This window comes from Macadamia integrifolia, chromosome 1 (assembly GCF_013358625.1).
Source record: "Macadamia integrifolia cultivar HAES 741 chromosome 1, SCU_Mint_v3, whole genome shotgun sequence".
Lineage (NCBI taxonomy): Eukaryota > Viridiplantae > Streptophyta > Magnoliopsida > Proteales > Proteaceae > Macadamia > Macadamia integrifolia.
Window position 1 is genome coordinate 23,745,636 of NC_056557.1, and position 10,197 is coordinate 23,755,832.

Consider the following 10,197-nt stretch of genomic DNA (forward strand, 5'->3'; position numbering starts at 1 on the left):
TAGTCCATATCTTTTCAAAATTATTGATAATTTAATAACATAAATTAAAGTATCTTAAATCTAAGAAAAGTAAAACCCGTTTAAGGCTCATTTAAGGTTTTATTGGTATATTACCCCCTTTAAGGCATGATTACAGTCCGATTAGGAGAAGCCCGATTCAAGCCTGGGACCCGACTGAGCCAGACACTATACCAACCTAGACCGGCTCATTCCTTTAAGGGAAATTTACCACACCACCCCATGGAGAATGCCACAATTATAAGATCACCCCCTATGTTTCACCAAATTATACTTAAACCCCTACCGTCACTCACTGTTAATTGAAAAGTTAAAATGACCATTATACCCTGCCGTTAAAGGTTGGAAGCGATAGAATGCATTCACCTGCACACAACCAACCAATGAGATTGTGACCTTAGTTGCCAAACAACTAACTAACATCAGCCGGCAAACATCGGCGGTGAAGATCCGAACAATGGGTTCGAATCTGATAGCTAAGTTAGAACGGCTTTTGCTAATATGTTTTACAGCAAAAGTTAGCAGCCGGCTGGAGCATCGTGACTAATCCAGATCTTTACCGATGGTTAAGTAACTCACAACACTGCAACTAAAAAAAAAAAAAGGCAAAACCAGTGGCATTTCGAGCTAGGTCTATTTTGACGTTAGTAAGATAGATACCTTGAGAATCCATGCGATGGATTCCTCTCGAGCGGAAGCATCGAGTTCTTGAGACCGAAACCTGGTGGAGAAATCCAATCTAGGCATGTACTCTCCTTTTTTTTAATTTTCTGATAGGTAATGACTGAAAATGTTGATTACAAAACCCATAAAACTCCCGATTTCTCAAACGAGAAAGTGAAGGGCAGATTCATTCCACAGATCCGAGGAAAATAAGCCACGTATACCGTTACAGTGCATTGTGAATAACCAGAGATACCAGATCCAATAGAAATTTTAAAATTGAAAAAGAGTTCATGAGAGAGAGAGAGAGAATCTCCAAATGGAAACTGAAAGGGAAGATTAGATCTGGCTTACCCATAATCAGTGAGTACACGACGAGGTAATTGTTCTTGAATGAATACAATGGTTCAGATCTGATTTAAATGCCTCTTCACTGATTTAATGTTTTATTAGTTATATCAGATCTGGACCATTGTATTGATATCAATACACGTGTCACCGTCTGAAAGTGGTATTGCACGGAATTGTACGAGATCGGAATTGCAGACGAATTCAACCCAAGGAGCAGAGGTACTGATGAGATCTTTGTTAGTTTTGCTGAACTCAAGGGTACTCAGCAAATGGATCTGCTCGCTCGCTGAGAGAGAGAGAGAGAGAGAGAAGCGACCAAGTGAAGGTGGCATGTTCTCTCCTTCTTCCTCTAAGAATCCGGCAACTGGTCACTGCTATCGCTGATGCTGCTGCCGCCGTGATATCCGACGATCGTTGGGAGAAAGGTATGGTAACTATGGATTTGTGGTGGGACTTATTACATGGGCATTTTAGGTACTTTCAAATTTAGTAAGGGCATTTGGTGTTTAAAATAGTCAGCAACTATAGTATATTCCTTAAAATGACTAACGGTAAGGGGTCTGAGTATAATTTGGTAAAACAGAGGAGGTGGTCTTATAATTATGGCATTCTCCAAGGGGTGGCACGGTAAATTTCCCTTCCTATAATAGGTAGGTCATGGTCGGAGGGCATAGGCCTGTAGGCCCAGCTAGGTCCTCAGACCTAGTTAAGTCCAATCGAGACCAAACCGACCCAACCGATTGACACCCCAAGTTCAATCCAGTGAAATATGTTAGCTAGAAAACATGAAACTCCAGCAAATGCTAGTTTCGTGTATGTGTTTCCTTTCCTCTAAGAACCCACTCCAGGAATGACAAGAGAGGGGAAAGGGTCCCTACAATGGTAGGACAAACCCTGCCAAACAATAATGAGAAAACCCAAATAAAAATGTCAAGAGAAGGAGAACAACATTCTATAATAAATCACCAGATCGGAATCTTTTTTAATCAACAATATGGGGCTCCTCAGCGGAAGCCAAAAAAACTCACCATTAGTATAGTGGGAGGAGAGCATATGTGTTTTTTTTTTCCCCTCTAAAACAAAATACGATCTATTGAAAACAAGAAGATTTGTATGGGCTATCAACCCATTACTCTATAGTGGACCAATCCACTAGGGAGACTTGAAGGAATGGAGAAGTAGGCAATCTACTCTTTGTAGTGTTTTAATGCTTTGCATCTCATGAGTTGTCTTTGCGAGTGAAGAGTCAGGACCAACTAAGCTTCTCATCATACAAGGTAAAATGTTGGACACACCCCCATTGTATCGATAACTATTGCTCATTATGTCTATTTCTCTTTGCCCTCCTTTGAAATGATCATGCCTTTCGATATGGTGCTTCATCTTATGCCCCCAATTTATGTTGTCCGCTAGTATACCACACATGGGCGGTGTGCCTATCCCTCTCCCTTTTTGTCTAAATTTAGCTTAAAATAAGTGAAGAATATAACTAAAAGTACAAAAGATATCATTTTGTATTGTTATATTCACTTATATGTGATGTTATTTTCGTAATTTTATTAGAATCCTAAATCAAAGCTTGAGCCACTTTCCTTAGTGATGTTGGACTAAAATTTGGCCATTGAGATAGAAATTGAGTCCTTTTACACATGAATTAAGCCATGTACCATCAAGTAGCAAATAGATCGGTGTCAATTTCAAGACTAGCCCGACTAAGCCGGGTTGATTAATAAATGTGTCGGGTTCGAGCCCAATCGATTACGAGCCCGACCCAACCCGACACATTTAGCCTGACACGTTTGTTAATCAGTCGTTCCTGGTGCAAGGTGTAATCCATAAGGTTGCCCGATCGGCCTGATCGATTACAAGCCTGACTTAGCCTGACACATTTTGCCCGTCATTTATATGTATATTTTGATTTTATTTTTTTTATAGACAAGGGCATATATTAATATTTTTATCAATTATTGAATGTAATTAATTATAAAGTCTTTTACAGTTAAATATATTTTGACTTTTTTTTTTAAGAATAAGGTATATATTAATATTTTCATCAATTATTGAATGTAATTAATTATAAAGTCTTTTCAAGTTATGTATATTTTGAAATCTTTTTTTTATAGAATAAGGTATATATTAATATTTTGATCAATTATTGAATGCAATTAAGTATAAAATCTTTTAGATTTAATTATTATATTATTATTATTTTAAATCAAAGACAATTAAAAAAAATTTTATGTTTAACTAATTTAATATCAAAATTCCGTATAATTGATCATGCTTATGTTTAACTAATTTAGAAATATGTTGTGTTTGATATAAATTCTTGGAATAGGTTCAGGGTCTAGATCGCATTCTGAGCAAAAAAATAGAGAAAATTTGGGTTTCAGAATGACTTCTAGACCCAGAATCTATTCCAAGAATACATATCAAACACAGTCATTTAGACTCTCAAAACATTTTCATATACTTGTAATTATTATCAAGTATTTTCAGATGCATGCATCCTTATCTATGGCATAAAAATTGGAAAAAAGTTTGACTATTTTACTCATGTATTTAGACTTCTACTGTAAATGGTAAGAAAGACGATCATTCTATGAAAAATAGAAAATTATCTCATCACCGTTTGAGTCGATTGATTGTGAGTTCAAGTTGGCACCTCTCATTGTTGCTTGTTGATCCTACGAAAGAACCGTTTAATGTATGAAGGCTTTGGCCTTAGGGCTATGACCACTTCATGGATCACCTTTTTCATAATTAAAAAAATAATAATAAATAAATAAAACACTTATGGTATTGATATCTTTGAGGGAAAAACTGTCCAATACAACCAATATTGGCCACTACCGTCTAGTATCCTAAAACGAAGATTAATAGAATCACAGCATTATAACTCATGAGTGAGTGAAGAGATTCCCAGGAGTGATGGAAATCTTGGTCCTATATTCAGATTGGATCAGGGTTGATGGAAACTTACAAGCTTATAACATCTCCACGAGATCATGACTCATCTTGAGATTATAGCCGTTGGAGCCAAGTCCAACTCTTCATCCACAAAGATTGAAGCTTTAATTATCAGAATAAGAAAAAAATTAAAATATCTTGAGAAATGGTGTTTTATTGTATTAGAATTTTGAATCTTCTCTGTATTTAGGGTTTGATTAATCTCGCAATCTATTTTAAAATTAATTAATCATTAATGCTCTTAGAATTTAGATCTTTATTTTTAATTATTTTTAATATCATTACCGATACGTATCAGTCATATCGGGCCGATTCGATATCAAAACATTGTTTCTTCACCCAAAAACCGTGTTTCGGATTCTATTTTTTTTTAGGTCTCAAAACGTTCCGTAAACTCCTTGTGACAGGGGGGTAACGCAAAGGCAAATCCCACTCAGCTCTACGTGGAGTTCGAGTCACCGATATGCTCTTGGCTATTTCCATTAATCATCATCGACTCAGTTTCCTATCTTGGAACTTTAAATTCTAAGATGCGATGGGCCCCACCAGTAGATAGTCTCAAATTCATGATTTTGGAATCCATCACCGTCAAGATAGTTACCAGGTCAGCTCCGAATCAGAGTTGATTCAATCAAAACAAAAATCCCCGGCTTAAATTGCCCTAAAAATATGGGATATTGACTGGAATTGACATCGGTCACGGCATATGCTGATCCAAATCTTGATCTGTCACTAGAAGAAGAAGAAGCTAGAAATGCAAAATGATGAAACGATAAAATCTTGTTTGTCATTTTGGTTTTATTTTAAATATAAAAAAAAGTAAACAACTCGGATAATTGTTCTTAAAACCATTATACAAATTGGCTGATCACGATTTCTTAAACCCTAGATCTCATTGTTTCCAATTCCATGTGAGGCAAGAATTTAGTTATTGGTATCGGTTGCGGTCTCAGAATCTATCGATACCAATCCGATATCGATCCAGATTGGATCGGTCCAAATCGTGGTTTCAAGTATTGGTCTTGTACTGGCCGTATTGGATTGGTATCGACTAAGACTAATCCCTGATCCCTCATCGATTCAAATCGGTATCCATATTGTTTTAGGGGTAAAATAGTAAAGAACTAATACTTAAAAAAAAAGAAAAATATGGGTAAAACCGATCGATACACATCGATCCAATCCGATTTGGATTGGTATCGATACCAATACCGATACCATCCCTTAAATCCTTGGTCCGGATCGGTCACTTTTGCTTTTACTTTTATTTTTCTTAACCATTCTACCCCTGAAAACGATATTGGTAATTGATTCGGTTCGGTCAGGTATCGAATCAGCCGAGGCCAATACCGACACGATATATGACCGATACGGCCGATTCAATACCGATACTAAAGAACCAATATGAAAGGACTAAACATGGTATGTCATGTAGTCAAGTGGGTAACAGTTGTGAATTCACTGCCAGCCAAGCTGTAGACAGTATACCAATCATAGATACATAGGCTGACTCAGATACGCCGTGGCAACGTAAGGTCTATTGGAACCTAGTGAAGAAAGAAGACGAGTCCTAATAAAGAACGTGAGTTGGAATCATTTAAGAGTCACCTTTTCCCTTCTTATATAAACCCTTCCAAAACCCACTTTCCTCTTCACCTTCAGAGATCTGATCATGGCAGACACAGACACTGTTCATCCTGAGAGACTTCCTTCTTTCTTCTCCCTTTCTAAGGGAAGGAAGCTCATGAATTATGGCCGGCCATGCTCTTGATATGCTCTTCTGAATAAAGGCCTTGTAGCCGTTTGTGAAAAAGCCTCACAGAAAAGAGAAAAAAAATAAGAGGGAGTGATGGAGACGACGATGTCTATTTCTTGGTTTTTATCCATAATGCAAAGCAGGCTTCCTTCTGCTGCGTTGCTTGCGACAAACCTTTCTTTTACTGCCGATCTGCAATCGTTGACATGGGTTTTCTCCGCAGAGACCATAACACAATTGCGCTTCGCGATCGGCATGATCGGTAGTTTTGTCATCTCCTTCTTGGATTTCCCTTCTTCATCTCTTCTCTTAAACCACTACCCATTTTCCATTTTTCCCTTGTTTCCACGACCCATATAGGTAATTCTTCTCCTAAGCTTTGTGAATTGGACATTTTTTTTTGCAGGCAATGCCGCTTCTTTACTTCTCTATGCGGCTCCTATGTAATGAGAAAACTTAAACTGATCCCCTTCTTCAGTTCTTTCTGATTTTGTTTTCTTTTCTCCTAATTTATAAGATTTTTTTTTTCCTGTGCAGATTAACTTTTAGGAGGGTTATTCAAAAGAGAACTACAGGAGAGTTCTCTTGCATCCCCTATATTACTGCTTTATTGAACTGTTTGATTTATGTGTGGTATGGGTTGCCTTTGGTGAGCAATGGCTGGGAAAATCTTCCCTTAGTCACCATCAACTGTGTGGGGATCCTGCTGGAATTATCTTTCATCTTCATCTATCTCTGGTTTGCTTCAACAAAATCAAGGGTCAGTGAATTTCCTTCCACTCTGTATTCTCTCTATTCCAGTTTCACTTTTCCATTTCATAGGCTAAACTGATGGTATGATTATCATTCTGGGTTTGCAGAAACTGGTTTCATTGATACTACTACCTGCAGTCATTGCGTTTTGCGTCAGTGTGGTAGTCTTGTCAATTACATTACAGGATCGACATCTTCGAAAAGCCATGGTTGGAAGTATTGGATTAGTTGTCTGTATTGGAATGTACACTTCTCCTCTTGTTGTGGTGGTGAGTTCTCTTTCTCATATCCTAATCTCATCAGTTTTAGCTTTTTTCTTGAAAGATAGTAATTTGGATCCTTTGTAACATTTTGCAGAAGCAAGTGATAGAGACGAAGAGTGTGGAATTCATGCCTTTCTACTTATCTCTCTTCTCATTCCTCACCAGTTTACTTTGGATGATTTATGGGATACTGAGTTGGGATATTCTTCTCACGGTTCGTATGATGCAATTTCAATCCAAATTCTAGTACCCAAAAAAAAAAAGTTTAATCTAAATTTACTGAAGAACAGAGAAGCTCAAGATTTCTAATCTGATTTTGGGGTTTTCTCTTTTGTAGGCTCCAAATCTGCTGGCTTGCCCTGTAGGTCTCCTTCAGCTTGTGCTATACTTCATGTATAGGAAAAATCAGCAGGGAGTACCTGAAGGACCATACAAGTTGGATTTAGAACACGGTGGAGCAGATTTAGAAGCTCAGCAGCCATTGCTCATTGATTGTAGGAATGAAAAGAAATGAAAATTTGTAGATGAGGGTCTTGGGGTCTGTTCATGGAGGATTGGTTGCTTTTGTTATTCATTCTATGGAATAAATTAGTGTTATTCGATGAGATTGTCTTATTTGATCTTCCTAAATGAAAATGATTTTAGTTCTTACTTTTGAGGATGAATATTGAATAGCAATATAGATATAACAAGAATTGGTCATAGTTAGGCCAGATTAGTAGATATTGAAACTGTTCTTCATAAAAATCATAGATTGGGTGCTTCCCAAATGGGTTTGGGTCTCTATTTATTTCAGTGAAGTCATCAACTTGGAATCAACCCTCCATTGATTCCTAGTGAATTCCAAGTCAAATCGTTCCAGAATCGGCTTGAATAGAAGTAGAATCAGTTGTGCTCCATTGGAATCGGCCATTGGCCCCGTTCTATTCCAGGTGAATCGGCTTATTCAGCTGATTTTGATCTGAGTTTTCAAACAAATGAACCAGCCCCCACTTGTAACGGATCTACAGTCTCCTGATGTTCCACCTCCTGGGCTGAAAGTCCCTCAAAATTTTGAAAAGACTCATCACTTTCAAGCCACTTTCACATGCAACTTGTTCCAACTTTTTTTTGCTAGAATGGAACTTGTTCTTGCTCATATTCTATCTTATACTAATCAATTTCAAATAAAATAAAATTAAAAGCATCCTTATGATCGATGCTCCTTGATTATTGTTCCTATACCGTTCGAACTATCTATGGGGTATTAGGCATTAAAATTTGGATATTTATAGAAAAGGAATAATAATCCTTTCCTTTATTTTTTCTTGTCTTCCACTCTTTCCAATTATTTGTAAAACAAAAAATAACGAACTCTCGCATTTTTTCCCTTCAATCAAAACAAAAAAATGAGCCATTCTAATTTTTTTCTTAATTCTATAGGGTTGAATAAAAATTTATTCAACCATTTGGTAGAATTGCTATGCTTAGTGTGTGACCGTTGAGCTTTTGGATCCCCCCATAGGCTCATAGTATGAACTAATCTATAGAACTAAAGAACTAATAACCAGTATGATATATCGATCGTTGTAAACTGAAATGTTTTTTGCATAAAGAAAAAATCAACCTGATTATAGGTTGTGAAGTGAAAATATAGGATGTAGATAAATGGAAGGGTGAAAGAAAGAGAAAAGGAAAATATCAATGATATATGTAAGGGTGTCAATCAGTTCCGGTTACTTAGTTCAGTTCCAAATGATGGTAAGGTGGACCATAACTGAACCGAGAACCGACTCGGTTTCATATTTAGATACTCAAGCCGATTCAATTTGGCTCGGTTTGATTTCGGTTCCAAATGATGGTAAGGTGGACTATAACTGAACCAAGAACCGACTTGGTTCCATATTTAGATACTCAAGTTGATTCAATTTGGATCGGTTCGGTTTCGGTTCTGATATGCAATTTTAATTCGATTTTGTACTTCGGTTATGAAAATTGTTCCACTTTTGAACCATGACTTTGATGGAACAAAAGCCATAATGGGCTCAAGTTATGGGCCTTATGGCCATTGCTAACTCCAAAATTGTCTTAGCATATAAATATGTGATGATAAATTGCAAAAAACACTTACCACCTAAAAAAAAAAAAAAAAAAGAGGAGCTTGCAAAAAACACTCTTGAATTTTCAAAATTGAATATTAAAAAATTCCCACTTCAGTCTTAACGATACTACTATAATAGGGTTTTTGCCTTTTTTCGGTTTTAAGACAATTCGGTTCAGTTTCAGTTCCAACCGATGGTTCTTACCGCTGAAACCAAAACCGAACTAAACCGAGGAGCATACTCACATACTCAAACCAAATTTGAACCGAATTATTTGGTTTGGTTCAGCTTGATTAATTTGGGTTAATATCGGTTTCGGTTCCCAATTGACACCCTTAGATATATGGTTCCAATACATATGTATGGTGCAAGTAGTAGGCACAATCCGAGAGGAATAAATATACACAATCTTACCTCTTGCATTGCAAGAGAGGCTATTTCCAAATTCGAACCGCAACTAACATGTTGCCATAGATACCAAGTTTCAAATTTCACAATGCCAAAATTTTAAACTTTTTCAATGACCAAATGTATCATCACTCTTGATATCAAGTTCTTCCTCACTTCAATCAAGACTTCTCTTCACCTTTAGGGGATAATCACCTAAAGGTGGAGGTGGAAGTATGCCACTGCCACCTTGGCCACCTACTTCTAACCATTCCCAGTGTTTAAAAGAATGGAATCAGGGAAAAAAAAAAAAAAAAAAAAAAAAAAAATGTCTGATCCCAGTTCTTAAAAACACTGGCCAACCTTGCCTAACCAGTAACCACCTATCTGGACGAAAGTGAGGGTTTAGAGTTGATATAGATTGTTTATGGAATCAGACCAGCTATGATTGTTCTGGAGAGAGTTTTGTTAGTCGTTCTTGTCTGCCGGAAACTGACCCAATTATTAAATTAATCTAACCTCTACTCGACATCCTTTGATTCTTTGCTTTAACTAGGAATGAGACCCATGTTCTGTAGATAATTTTCAACGATGAGTTGGTGGTCCATCCTGATGCCAAGAGGTCACAAACTATAAAATATAGTTTGATCTAACCTGGGGTTGTTTGATAGGAGGTCTACAAGGAGCTTGAATCAAGCTGGTTGTTCTCTAATATTACTTAATGTATATTAATTAATACTTAATGGACTTATATTAATTAATATTAAGCTGGTTCCCTCTGCCTCAAGAAGCGAGGTCCTGTGATCAAATCTTCAATACTACACAAAACTTCTTAGGGCCACTGCACGAGAGTTTTCGTCTCAGACTAACCCGGTCTTATGTACAAAAAAAAAAGGATTTGTCTCAAGAGTTAAGCCAATTTGAGCATATGCCTGATGGTTTCGATTTATTTTGA

General features: G+C 36.9%; 1 protein-coding gene across 1 annotated transcript; it reads left to right on the forward strand.

Moving 5' to 3' along the window:
* Positions 1-5,646: 5,646 nt before the first annotated feature.
* Positions 5,647-7,376, forward strand: LOC122075199 (bidirectional sugar transporter SWEET3b-like). Its single transcript, XM_042640150.1, has 6 exons — positions 5,647-6,020; positions 6,165-6,201; positions 6,296-6,518; positions 6,619-6,780; positions 6,869-6,988; positions 7,112-7,376. The coding sequence occupies exons 1-6, from the start codon at positions 5,852-5,854 to the stop codon at positions 7,286-7,288; spliced, it is 888 nt and encodes a 295-aa protein (XP_042496084.1). The 5' UTR covers positions 5,647-5,851; the 3' UTR covers positions 7,289-7,376.
* The last annotated feature ends 2,821 nt before the right edge of the window (positions 7,377-10,197 follow it).

What these genes read in the sequence shown, in the direction of transcription:
- LOC122075199 (XM_042640150.1), top strand. Translation starts at nt 5,852, where the DNA reads ATGGAGACGACGATGTCTATTTCTTGGTTTTTATCCATAATGCAAAGC. An exon ending in TTGCTTCAACAAAATCAAGG is followed by an intron (nt 6,519 to 6,618) that starts GTCAGTGAATTT and finishes CTGGGTTTGCAG; the next exon opens with AAACTGGTTTCATTGATACT. An exon ending in CTTCTCCTCTTGTTGTGGTG is followed by an intron (nt 6,781 to 6,868) that starts GTGAGTTCTCTT and finishes AACATTTTGCAG; the next exon opens with AAGCAAGTGATAGAGACGAA.